Here is a 12,924-nt window from a genome sequence, read left to right on the forward strand (position 1 = left end):
CTATATGCTTTTAAGTATAATAGCGTTAAGTGGAAAAGGGAATGTATAAAAAGGGGATGACAAAGACTTCCAATACAGTAAAATGCACTCCACATTAAATATGAATCTTGTGAGTTGTCACTATATATACCATTGTACCGCTATATATATTGCCATTTTAGAATAAACTCCAAAATCTATTTTATTAATCCGTGATATAATCATTTGCTACTTCGCTCATTAACCCGTAAATCCGTAATCCTATTTATTTTTCTATTCTAAATAAATGAACCACTCATTGTCTCATTCTACTATATTATTACTAACAATAATCATTTTCATTATAAAAATTTCTTTAAATCAAAATGAGACTACATATTGCAAAAAAAATAATAAAATAAACACCATATATATATATTCATCTGATTGGGTTAGAAGTCCATAATCCATATGGTATGGGGCCGGTGTATTAATTATTATGGGAGAGTTAGGAAAGCTCCATCAATATGTGCGATCACTTAATTCCTACCATAATTCCCCAATTAAGCAAAAAACTTGTTCATCAACACATAAACACAAATCTACTAAACATCATTATTATATCTCTCATTGTGCAATAAATAACTAAATCTTGATTAAGGTTAGTTGCGTAACGTCTCTCCAAAGCTTCACTAAACCCCAAACCCACCCACCCCCCCGTGAATGTACCGAAAAAAACTCTGTGCCCCAAATCACACCTCCCACACCAACTTACTCACTCTCTCACCTCCAATCCAAAATCACATACACTCTCTCTCTCTCTCTCTAACTTCCTTTTGCCGGAGAATCAGAGCTTTTTGTTTCTCAGATTTATATATCTAGCCCAATTTGGTTTCAATTCAGCAATTTTAACTTCCTACATAGTGATCTTGCATCTCATTATGTTTTCTTGAGCTGCATTGGGCAGCCTTTGTGATCTTGCTTGATATCAAAAATGGCTTATGAAAGCTTGGATTTTTCAGCGAAATTCACAATGTGATAGGTGAATTGAGTGCATGCGGTCTTGATTGTGATGATGGTGGCCGCCGTTCACGGAGACCGACAAAGCCCCAAAACACACGAGGAACATTCTAGAAGGCCCCCATTGCTGCCGTCGGAGAAAGATTACAGTAATGGAGTTGCAAATAATCAGAGAAAGCCCAAATCGAGAATTGTTTCTTCTAGGTACATGTCCCCTTCTTCTTCGACTTCTACATCAAATTCGTCCTCGTCTTCTTCCTCTTCGAGGAGGTGCCCTTCCCCTTTAATTTCGAGAAATTCGACGCCGGTTTCGAACGGGCCTTCTGCGAGCCCTAAGAGGTCTGTTTCCGTCGACCGCCGACGGCCGGCGGCGGCCAGACCTGTAGTATCCGATCTCGAATCGAAGAATGGAAATGCTGCTCAGGTGTCAGCTACCGCGAAGCTTCTCGTGACTTCTACCCGGAGTTTGTCGGTTTCGTTTCAGGGAGAAGCCTTTTCTCTGCCTATTAGTAAGACTAAGGCGGCGCCGCCGTCGCCTAATGTGAGAAAAGGGACGCCGGAGAGGAGAAGGGGTGGAACCCCGTTGAAAGGGGGAGGAGATCAGGTGGAGAATTCTAAGCCCTCTGATCACAACCGTTGGCCTGCCAGGAATCGGGTGGTTAATCCGTTGTCCCGGAGTTTGGATTGTCGTGGCAACGGAGGTGATCGGAGTAAGGTGGTGGGATCTGCGAATGGAATCCGTACTCTGCAGCAGTTGATGAATGATGAGAGGAGGCCTTCTCTTGATGGAAGGTTGAGTCTCGATTTGGGGGATTCTGACCTAATTAAGGCAGCTCCTGATGGGAATTCAGTTAACAATGGACTCTCATTTCCTTGTGATCTCACTGCATCTGATTCAGACAGTGTGTCTTCAGATAGTACTTCTGGAGTTCAAGAATTTGGTGGGGCTGTGAATGGCCGAAATGGGCCTCGCGGGATTGCTGTTTCGGCTAGATTTTGGCAAGAAACGAATAGCCGCTTGAGAAGGCTTCAGGATCCAGGCTCACCTCTATCAATGAGTCCTACCTCTAAAGTGATGATGCCACCAAATTTGAAAAGGAGTTCGAGTGATGGTCATGGTCTGTTGATGTCTCCCCCTGCTCGTGGTGGTATTAGACCTGCCTCACCTAGCAAGCTTATGACGCCTCTTGGATCATCTCCATCACGGGGCCATAGTCCATCTCGGATAAGAAATGCTGTTAGCACCATTAATAACAATTTCAACGAGACACCTTCAGTCCTTAGTTTTGCTGTTGATGTTCGGAGGGCTAAAGTTGGGGAGAGCCGGATTTTTGATGCGCACTTAGTGAGACTGTTGTACAACCGGAACCTGCAGTGGCGCTTTGTGAATGCAAGAACTGAGGCAGTTATGTTGGTGCAGAAACAGAGTGCAGAGGTGAGTGAGCATGTTTTGCTGTTACTTATTGTTTGAGTATACAAATTTGATATCTCGGTGTTATGGTGGATGCCAGCCTTTTTTCTGTTTCATTCTGAGTTTTATTTCATATTCACCTTGAGAATATTACCAAGAAAATGAACATGAATCCCCCTACGATATGAGTATTGGAATATGTCAATTTGACATGTTAGGTTGACTTGTCGAAACAAGAGGACATGGTTTACGTTTTCTCATCTATCTTCCCGAGACAATGTCCTGATTAGGTTTTCTGATACTTATTCGGATGCTTTCTAAAAAAGAGAAACTTTATGGAAAGGGAGTCATAGTTTTGGAATGTCGGAAGGAATTCTTCAGGTTTTTATGTACTAGCATTTAATGCAAAATCTAATGCTTTTGCTTTAAATTTTCAACTCATTTTTTATATAAAAATTAAGGGTTATTCGTAGTTTGTGGAGTTCCCCATCTTATCCTTCTGTTGCTGGATTCTGTAATGCAGGATATGAATCAAACCTTTTTCAAAGGTGGGGTTTTGAGCTGGGGAACAAACTATTATTCACCCAAAATATAATGTGCTTGTGAGTCGAATCTATGAAATTTCTTACATCTGACTTGATAAGGCTGAGTTAAAAAGAACATCTCTAGTTATCATTGCTCATTTGCTCTTAAGCATGGCAAGTTCTGTCCATTTCTCTTAAAATTATGTAATCTTCTTTATTTTGATATCAGATTCAAAGGGACATAAATACACTTGTTGTGAGTCTGATCATGATTCATTACTTGTATGGTAGCTTTAGTTATTTACTTTCTTCAGACGTTCTATGTGCTAGACTATTGTTTTCTCTTTTCCTCATATCTTTCGTATATACTTCTACCTTTACTTTTACATACCTCTTCCTTTAAGCAATGCTGCCATAGATTTCGCGTGTTACACACCAAGACGGTTATCATCATTGATGCAGTTTCCGCTATTTTAAAAAGTATTGCTTGTTCATCTCAGACATTTGTAGTGTTTTGATCGAAGGTTTCAGTTCTTTTGCTATTAAGTGAAGTAACATATTGTTCTCAGAAGCCAACTTCTAAAGTATAAAAAAACAAGCTTTTTTGCCACACTATCATCCAGTCAATTCTGCTCCACTCCATCCCTCTTTCGTAGCTGTGTATCTTTCCAGTTAGGTAACGGGAAGCCTTCCTCCACTACATGAATCCAAATTTGAGTTTATCCAAGAAAAAACATCTTAACTTATCAGTGTCTTGGTCTTCTTCCTTTCATAGAATTTTCTGATGCAAACATGGATGATCAGTCCATTTATTTTCAGTTGTGTTCTTCCGCGTCTCAATCTGGTCCTCCATAGTTATTTGTATGGAAACAGCTTGCTTTTTTTTGGCCTAATGTAAGGCCTTGGTTTCTATTTATCTTCATGCATTATTTGTCTGTGTGCGCCTAGCCCAATGCGTTGCTATCTTCTTATGGTATCTATTCCCGTACCATCCTGAATCTTATGGGCGTACCAGTAAGATCACTATAAAATCTTGTCTTGTGAAATTTTGCGATCTTATTCCTCTATTTGTATTTTGTACCAGAAAAATCTGTGGAATGCCTGGATAGCAATCTCCGATCTGCGTGATACTGTCACCAAAAAAAGCCATAGATTGCAGTTGCTGAGGCAAAAGTTGAGACTAGCTTCTATTCTTAAAGGACAAGTAAGCTTTTTTTCCCCTCTCATTTCTTAATTGATAATAGCAGACATTAGTGCTAATTTTCGTATTGGCTTATTTATTTAATTTCTATCTTTAAGCCTGAAATTGTTGGAACAAGCTATAGCATTTATCATATGGTTTCACACAAATCCTAGAAACGGTATCTGTTTGGGACTCTTAGAGATGAGGCATAACACTGGTGAAGCTGAACTATTTTACAGCAAGAAGTCTACGAACTTTGTCTAAACTTTACACCTACCTATCTGTCATGAATATGCCATGCAACAATTTTCTTCGTCTCCCTCTGCTTGATACGATATTTACCTGAAATTCCATTTTATGTGGCTCCTGTGCGTTAGAATCTCATCTGTATTTGCATGAATCCACCTCAATATCATTCTGTTACCAATGCTGAAGTTTGCTTTGGAATTACTTTGGAATTCCCAATAGTGATGAAGTTAGTTTGTAAAATTGGGATTGAATCTAGGCAATAATTTCTTCTATTTGCTTTTGAGAAAAAGCCACACCAATTTTTTTTGGTTTATCATAATTCTTAGTTGTATAAGTTGGCTAATTATAAATGTGTAATTAGATAGTAGTATTACTCTGTTTTTGCACGAACATATGTGCAAGGCAAACATCCTAGTTTCGGTGTCTCTAATGTCCATTGATATCTTATCATTGTAGATGACCTTGTTAGAAAATTGGGCTTCATTGGAAAATGACCACTCAGTTTCTCTGCTTGGAGCTATTGAAGCCTTAAAGGCTAGCACTCTCCGTCTTCCAGTCGTTGGAGGAGCTACTGTACGTGCCTCTATTTTCAATTCAGAAACAATTTCTTTCCATAGTTGAAAAAAAGTTAACCATGTCTTCATCTGTGGCAGGCTAACGTTCTAGGCTTGAAGGATGCTATAGGCTCGGCTGTTGATGTTATGCACGGAATGGCATCATCAATATGTTCGCTTCTGCCAGTGGTAATCTCAGCTGCCCTTTCCCTCTTTACACCATTGACTCGATTTAGCTGTTCATAAGCAAGAAACAGAGAAAAAGAGTAAAGCATCCATGGCTGAAATAGTTGATTGGTTTTCAGGTGGAAGAAGTGAACCTTTTAGTGACCGAACTGGCACAAGTGAGTGCCAAAGAGCGAGCTCTACTCGAACAATGCACCGATTTCATTTCCTTGTTAGCAGCCATGCAGGTACTTTCTACTGCTTCCCAATCCCTCCTTACCTACCCTAAAATTTATCTTCTACAATTGTCTACAATGAACGACCACTCCTATGAATCTGACAGGATCGAGCCACTAGTTTGAGAACGCATGTAATACAACATAACTGTGTACGATCAGCTTAACAAGAGAGTAGGACTGATTGCAGCCACTCGACAATATATGCTAACACCCATACTGAACCTTCAGACCTCGTGGAGGCGGCAGCGATTATGTGATAAGAAACGCAGCGAATCTCAGCCATTTTTTTTTTCAGTGCATCCTGACCTCCAGGTATCCAATTTTATAGGAAAGGGTCTTTTACCCTCTAATTTGCCGTACACATGCCTTTCATTCCCGGTTATTTTTTTCTGGTCTCGACGCTCTACCACATTTTCGGGAAGGAAAGTATGTACATATGTAATATTCTTGCTCTGTTTATTGTTAATCTTAGATCTATCTGAATGTGGTATTATACATGAAGGGAATTGCAGCATCTGAATCTATGAGCTGTTTGTTGAGCATTATTAAACTTCAGTTGCTTGGAATTGGATTCCAGATTCTCATATCTTTGAGGAAAACTAGGAAATGAGAATCTTGGACATCTGGTTACGTAGTTTCGTCAATCCATGTGTTTTGTGAGGGAAAAAAATATATATAGGAGAAAAAAAGCAAAAATCCTCCAAATGAAAAATTCGCGTGCTCCGATCTTATATTTTGAAAGAGGTGCGAATTTAATCCAAAAAATGAAAAGTCAGTCCAATTTACTCCCAAAATTCTGAAATCTCTCGATTCTAACACATTTTTCTAATTTTTTTGCTATTACAACACCTTTTCGTAAAAATATGCGATCTTTAAAATTTCAGAAATCGCAAATTTTCAACTTGACAAATCTAAAACATAAGTATTCAAAAGTATGGAAGTTGTTTTAAAATATGTACTACTATACATTTCACAAGAAGGTAATTTTCTATAAATGCACAAACTATTATCAGATTTTGATTTTTAATTAAGTAAAGAAAATTGATGAGACTTGTATGCATTAAAATGAAATGTAATGTCAATTGAAATTGTGATCGATTGGCCTCCCACGATATCAAACCTCCAAATTAATGTGAAAAGCAGACGTCATATCAAATAAATTGTAATAATGAAATTCCATATGTATGATCTAATCAAATAAAAGTGATGGTTGTAAACATAGACGTAAAAAGAAATTGAAAATTTAATTTCTTGCAGTTCCATAGATAATCATCTTGTCCAATGAAATAAACTGCTATTGAACATATGAATATGCAGCCAAATATTGGAAAGCTATATTCATATCATAAATATCAAAGGATGTTTCAGTTTAATTTTGATTATGCTCCAAAAAAAAATTAAATCTTTATATAAGTCTTGAATTTATTTTCTTCTCCATTTAATTCTCTTATTAAAAACTAAAGGACCCTTCTCAATCTCTCTCTCTCTTCCCATTGTCGTTTCTACATTATGTTCTGCTGAGCTACGGTGGGGAGAAATGGTTCTGCAAAATTCGATTTTTCAATTCACAATGTGATAGGGGAATCCACTCGTTAATGCAGTCTCGATTATGATGATGGTGGCCGCTGTTCTCGAACCAGTTTCAACAGCCAAACCGCAAACCCCCAAAACACAGCAAGAACATTCTAGAAGACCGCCATTGGTGGAGCCGGAGAAAGGTTACGCCAATGGAGTTGCAATTAATCAAAGGAAACCAAAATCAAGAGTCGTTTCATCTAGATACATGTCCCCTTCACCTTCGACTTCCACTTCCGCATCAAATTCATCCTCTTCTTCTTCTTCTTCTTCCAATGCGAGAAGGTACCCTTCCCCTTTAATTTCACGAAGCTCGACGCCGGCGCCGAATGCCCCCAAGAGGTCCGTTTCCGTCGACCGGCGGAGGTCGGCAGCGGCCAGACCCCTAATGTCCGATCTCGATTCAAGGAGTGGAAATGCTGCTGAATTGTCAGCTGCTCGCCTGACTTCTACCCGGAGTTTGTCGGTATCGTTTCAAGGAGAGGCCTTTTCGCTTCCCATTAGTAAAACTAAGGCGGCGCCGCCGTCGCCTAATGTGAGGAAAGTGACGCCGGAGAGGAGAAGGGGTGGCACTCCGTTGAGAGGGGGAGGAGATCAGGTGGAGAATTCTAAGCTTTCTGATCACAATCGTTGGCCTGCCAGGAATCGGGGAGGTAATCTGTTGTCACAGAGTTTGGATTGCCGTGGCGGTGGTGATCGGAGTAAGGTGGTGGGATCTGTGAATGGAATTCGAACTCTGCAGCAATTGATTAATGATGGGACGAGGGCTTCTCTTGATAGAAGGTTGAGTCTTGATTTGGGGAATTCTGACCTAATAAAGGCAGCTCCTGATGGGAATTCAGTTAGTAATGGAGTCTCATTGCCTTGTGATCTCACTGCATCGGATTCAGATAGTGTTTCCTCAGACAGTACTTCAGGAGTTCAAGAATTCGGTGGGGGTGTCAATGGTCGGAATGGGCCGCGCGGGATAGCACGTTCGGCTAGGTTTTGGCAGGAAACGAATAGCCGGTTGAGGAGGCTGCAGGATCCAGGTTCACCTCTGTCAATGAGTCCTACCTCTAAACTGATGGTGCCACCAAATTTGAGGAGTTCTAGTGATGGTCATGGTCTTTCGATGTCATCCCCTGCTCGTGGCGCGTCCCCTGCTCGCGGTGGTATAAGACCTGCCTCTCCGAGCAAGCTCATGACGCCTGTTAGGTCATCTCCATCTCCATCTCGGGGCCACAGTCCGTCTCGGATAAAAAATGCTGTTAGCACCATTAATAACAATTTCACTGAGTCACCTTCAGTCCTTAGTTTTGCTGTAGATGTCCGGAGGGGCAAAGTTGGGGAAAATCGGATTTTTGATGCACACTTGTTGAGACTCTTGTACAACCGGAACCTGCAGTGGCGCTTTGTAAATGCAACAACTGAGGCGGTTATGTCGGCGCAGAAACACAGTGCAGAGGTGAGGATTTTTGGTGTTACTTAATGTTTGAGCATACAAATATGGTTTTTTGTTGTTGCCTTGAATCATGTTTGAAATTGTTGTAAGATATATGTGATGGGTGCTACGCCTCATTCGTATTTCATTTTGATTTATTTCATGTTTATAGTGTACCTTGAGAAATTGACTATTAAGAAATGAACACAGATCTGTTGATGAGTATAAGTACATGACTATTTTGCGATTTGTCAAGCTGACATGCATGTTAGTTGTGTCGAAACTAGAGCATGTTTTCCGTTAATATGGCCATGTCGTCATCTTGGATTTAGCATATTTTCTTCTGATGAAGGTGTAGTGTACAAGTGTAAGATGCTACAAGCTTGGGTATCATGGTCATAAATAACAAACCAATTACTATCCATCTCTGTTGATGCCTTTTACCAAATATGGCATTGCAATGCTAGTTTAGATGTACAGCATATATGGCATAATTTTATGTATCTTAGTATGGTCAGAGACTCAGATAGAATTTATCGACACTTCGATTCATTCAGTTATTCCAATTATCCATATTGAGTTTTGCGAAAATGGGTAGATGATAATTCACTGTACATTTTGGGGAGGCCTTATATGGAATGAGAATCCTTGTTTCAGAATATTGGTTGATCTATATAGTACTCCTAGTATTTATTTCAGTCAGATGTTGTACTTGCTAGATCATCGTTTTTTCTCTTTTATCATATCCTTTGTATACTTTTACCTTCAAGCAATGGCTTCAACAGATTTGTGTATAGATATGAAGATGCTTATCATCTTTGATGCAGACAGTTCAGGAGTTCTCTCCCTTCTCTCTTTTTAAACCTAGTTCTTGCCTAATATTCACACCCTCCATTGTTACATTAGCAAAAGAAATTCGCTTTTTTTGCCAATTGTTAAGCCTTAGTTTGTATTGATGTTCATGCATGAGTTGCTACCCAACCCTTTGTTATCTTCTTATGGTATGATAATCTACTAACATCCAGAACACTTTTGGCATGGCTGTTACACTGCTTTATAATCTTGCCTCGTAAAGTTTCATGATTTTATTCCTTCATTTGTACCAGAAAAATTTGTGGAACGCCTGGATAGCAATCTCTGACCTACGTGATACTGTCACCATAAAAAGTCATAAACTTCAGTTGCTGAGGCAAAAGTTGAGATTAGCTTCTATTCTCAAAGGACAAGTAAGCTTTAATTTCATCATAGTATCTCAATTGATAATAGCTGACTAGATCACTAAGAAATAAATTTCTCAATTAATAAGTTCATTGGTAGCCTGACTACAAATATCTTCTGCAATTATATATCTCGACCTCGATATCATTCTGTCACCAATTCCAAGTTTTACTTTGAACTAACTTCTGAATTCCAAATGTTGATGAAGTTAGTTGTAAATGCTGGGCTTTGAAACTAGGCAATTTTTAGTGTATAGTACTTGTAACCTTTGATTAGCTTATCATTTTTTAATCTCATTTGGATGATGTATTCTCCTGCTTGTGCAAGTAAAACGCCTTAGTTTCGGTGGCTCTAATGTCTCCTGAACGTATTTTCTTTTAGATGACCTTATTAGAGGAATGGGCTTCTATGGAAGGAGACCACTCAGATTCTCTGCTTGGAGCTATCGAATCCTTAAAGGCTAGCACACTTCGTCTTCCAGTCGTTGGAGGAGCTACTGTATGTATCTTGCAATGCTTTCAGTTCAGTAACAATTCTTTCGATAATTTTGAATAAAGTTAACCACGTTTTCGATCATGACAGGCCAATGTTCTAGGCTTGAAGGATGCAATAGGTTCGGCTTTTGATGTTATGCACGGAATGGCATCATCAATATGTTTACTTCTGACAGTGGTAATCTCATTGCTGCTCTCTCCCTCTTCACATCATTGACTAAAAATGCTCAATTTTATGCTCATGAGCAAGAAGCAGACGAAGGAGTCGCCTAATCCATGTGAATTTCGATGAATAATTACACGTTTCATGGCTGAAAGTTAGCTGTTAATTGTTTTCAGGTTGAGGAAGTAAACACTCTAGTAACAGAACTTGCACAAGTGACTGCCAAAGAGCAAGCTTTACTCGAACAATGCACAGATCTGATTTCCTCGTTAGCAGCCATGCAGGTAGTTCCCCTCCTCTCTTGCCTACCCGATAATTTCTTGTCAACGACTATAACAACTCCTCTTCCTACGAATGAATCAGGTACGAGACACTAGTTTGAGAACACATGTAATACAGCATAACTTTGTACGATCAGCTTAACAAAGAGAAGTAGAACTGATTGCACTCGACAATATTCAACTCTAGATGCTAACACCATACACTACCTTCAGACCTCGTGGAGGCAGCCGTGATTATGTGATAAGAAACGGAGAAAATTCCCCTCCAGGTTTCCGATATTACAGGAAACGGGGTCTTTTATCCTCTAATTAGCCTATCTTTTTAGTTTTCATTTACGTACTTTATTCTCTAGAGGAAACTATGTATATATGTAATATTCTTACTGTTTTTTGTTAATCTTAGATTTTGTCTGAGTGCTATTTTACACGAAGGGCATTGCAGAATCTGAACCTAGGAGCTTGTTGTTCAAGTTTATGGCTGTCTTAGTGATTTTCGTGTTATATATGGGAAAATTGTGTAAAAGGGGTGAACCTTTATAATTCATTATATTGCTCTTTTAAAAATTAAATGACACCACAAGAAAGAAATGAAAAATAAATGAACACTTTAATGCGCTACATAAATGTTTGTGTGAGGTCTACTGTTTCAGTCAATCCACTAATATTGGGCCGGGCCCCTGCTGCAGAAAAAAATGTATAGAAAAAGAAAGAATCTTCATGCATATTTTTTCCACTAAAAATGAAATAAAATAGAAATGAATTTTTAAAATAAAATAGAAAAGAATTAGAGATAAAGATTTGAGAAATGGAGGATTTGCAGTGTTAACTTTTGTTTGTTTTTGTAAAGCCTGAATGGATTTCACTAGTTGACAACCACTTCATTGATTATTTTTGCACCACTTTCTTTGGCACAGAAAATTCCACAGTAACTTATTAGGAGTACTTTATTTTGGATCACCATTTTTTATTAATTAATTTCACTTGCTCTATTATCCACGTTCTAGTAGTGATGCTACTTTAGTTTTCTTTTTGGAGTAGAAGATGACGCATAATGTGACTGATGATTGATGAAGATATATATATGCAATATTGGTTCTAGAATTTAATCATTATTCTTACTGAATTTTGTGATTATGTAAATTTATGGATCAAAGTTTGAAAAGAAATTGGATTAATCAAGCCCATATTAAATTATTAATATATGCAGCGACCGAAAGCAGTTGATTTTCATCACAGTGGAGGGCCACCCACTGCCTCAACTTTTGCTCACCAAAACGACGTCATTTGCCACCGAATTCAATGGCAAACAACTTCTATTTCTATTATATAGTACTACTAGTACAACAATTAATTTATTAATATATACATATTCCTTCTGTTCTCATGTGTAAAGCTAAAAAGTTAGAACATAGTGATCATTGTAACAGATTGTGATCATCAAAGGGAAAATACATTGAATTACTGCATTTATTTGGTGTTATATTCATTCGGATTCGTACCGTACATATCATGCTGAAATTAATCTAGCTAATATACATTGGATTATGTTACGGCAATTATTTGGTGTTATATTATGAAAATTGGAACAGATTGTGATTATTAAAGGGAAAAAAAATAAATGCAAGTAGTGACTTCCCAGATAGTTGGCTCTTTGACAATTGAGAAGTCAAGTAAAAACCCTAACCCTAGGGAATTTTGTCTATTGGCTTCCTCTGTTCAAGGGCCACACTTAATTTAGTGCTTCTCAATAAACAACTCCAAGTCCAACTGACATATATGCAATACTATTATTTTGTGGGACACTCAATATATTCATATATTTGACTGGAATATGAATATGAAGCATCTATGTATAAATGAATCATATAGTAAAAAGACGAAAGTTAAAGAAGACCTAGGTAATTTGAATATTTTTTAATTAGTTAATATTGAGTTTTATAGTTAGTGGAAGAAGTCGAAAAAGATTACTTTTAAGGCTTTGATTCCACTATTGAATGTCACAACAATGGAGGTTATTCCCATATTTTTTCTGTCGATTAAAGGGGGCTAAGTGTTTGTTTTGTATGTAATTCATAAATTAATGATGTCAATTACAAATTTTAAGATATTAGAATAAATTAAAGTAATTGTTAAATAATACTAATGTGAATTGAATGAGAATGATGCTTACATATACAATGTACTATAACATAATATTTTGGTCCATTATACATATTATGCAAATTACATATTCTCTAAAAAAGATGTTTGGCAATTATATTAATAATTTTTGGAACACAAGAGATAAGAGTCTCTAGTTATAACTATATTTTGCAGCAACTCATCCTACTTATATTATAACTATACCCTCTCTCTCTCACACACACACACACAAACGAACAAACAACATTATCTAGTTGGAGTGAAGATTCGTTTTTAGTTTGAAGTTGTAGTGGTTGGTGACGGAGGTTGATCACGAAAGTAGAGG

General features: G+C 38.0%; 2 protein-coding genes across 3 annotated transcripts; both read left to right on the forward strand.

Annotated features, from left to right (window-relative positions):
- Positions 1-728: 728 nt before the first annotated feature.
- LOC125211258 (QWRF motif-containing protein 2-like) lies at positions 729-5,848 on the forward strand. Its single transcript, XM_048110987.1, has 6 exons — positions 729-2,413; positions 3,998-4,117; positions 4,802-4,918; positions 4,999-5,088; positions 5,205-5,312; positions 5,408-5,848. Exons 1-6 carry the CDS (start codon positions 1,031-1,033, stop codon positions 5,465-5,467), a joined length of 1,878 nt encoding a protein of 625 aa, XP_047966944.1. The 5' UTR covers positions 729-1,030; the 3' UTR covers positions 5,468-5,848.
- A 921-nt stretch (positions 5,849-6,769) lies between these two features.
- Positions 6,770-10,871, forward strand: LOC125211028 (QWRF motif-containing protein 2-like). Of its 2 annotated transcripts, XM_048110702.1 has the most exons (7): positions 6,770-8,075; positions 8,175-8,325; positions 9,408-9,527; positions 9,901-10,017; positions 10,102-10,191; positions 10,353-10,460; positions 10,540-10,871. In XM_048110702.1, the coding sequence occupies exons 1-7, from the start codon at positions 6,913-6,915 to the stop codon at positions 10,597-10,599; spliced, it is 1,809 nt and encodes a 602-aa protein (XP_047966659.1). In that variant the 5' UTR covers positions 6,770-6,912; the 3' UTR covers positions 10,600-10,871. The 2 variants fall into 2 exon arrangements, with proteins under 2 accessions (XP_047966659.1, XP_047966658.1); XM_048110701.1 differs by having other exon boundaries at positions 6,770-8,325.
- The last annotated feature ends 2,053 nt before the right edge of the window (positions 10,872-12,924 follow it).

The sequence above is a fragment of the Salvia hispanica genome, chromosome 3 (assembly GCF_023119035.1).
Source record: "Salvia hispanica cultivar TCC Black 2014 chromosome 3, UniMelb_Shisp_WGS_1.0, whole genome shotgun sequence".
NCBI classification, from domain to species: Eukaryota; Viridiplantae; Streptophyta; class Magnoliopsida; order Lamiales; family Lamiaceae; genus Salvia; species Salvia hispanica.

Excerpts from the sequence above, each read along its gene's own strand:
- LOC125211028 (XM_048110701.1), top strand. The coding sequence starts at position 6,913 with ATGATGATGGTGGCCGCTGTTCTCGAACCAGTTTCAACAGCCAAACCG. Across the intron at positions 9,528-9,900 it reads CTTCTATTCTCAAAGGACAA|ATGACCTTATTAGAGGAATG; the intron begins GTAAGCTTTAAT and ends ATTTTCTTTTAG. Across the intron at positions 10,461-10,539 it reads CCTCGTTAGCAGCCATGCAG|GTACGAGACACTAGTTTGAG; the intron begins GTAGTTCCCCTC and ends CGAATGAATCAG.
- LOC125211258 (XM_048110987.1), top strand. The coding sequence starts at position 1,031 with ATGATGGTGGCCGCCGTTCACGGAGACCGACAAAGCCCCAAAACACAC. Across the intron at positions 4,919-4,998 it reads CAGTCGTTGGAGGAGCTACT|GCTAACGTTCTAGGCTTGAA; the intron begins GTACGTGCCTCT and ends CATCTGTGGCAG. Across the intron at positions 5,089-5,204 it reads TATGTTCGCTTCTGCCAGTG|GTGGAAGAAGTGAACCTTTT; the intron begins GTAATCTCAGCT and ends ATTGGTTTTCAG.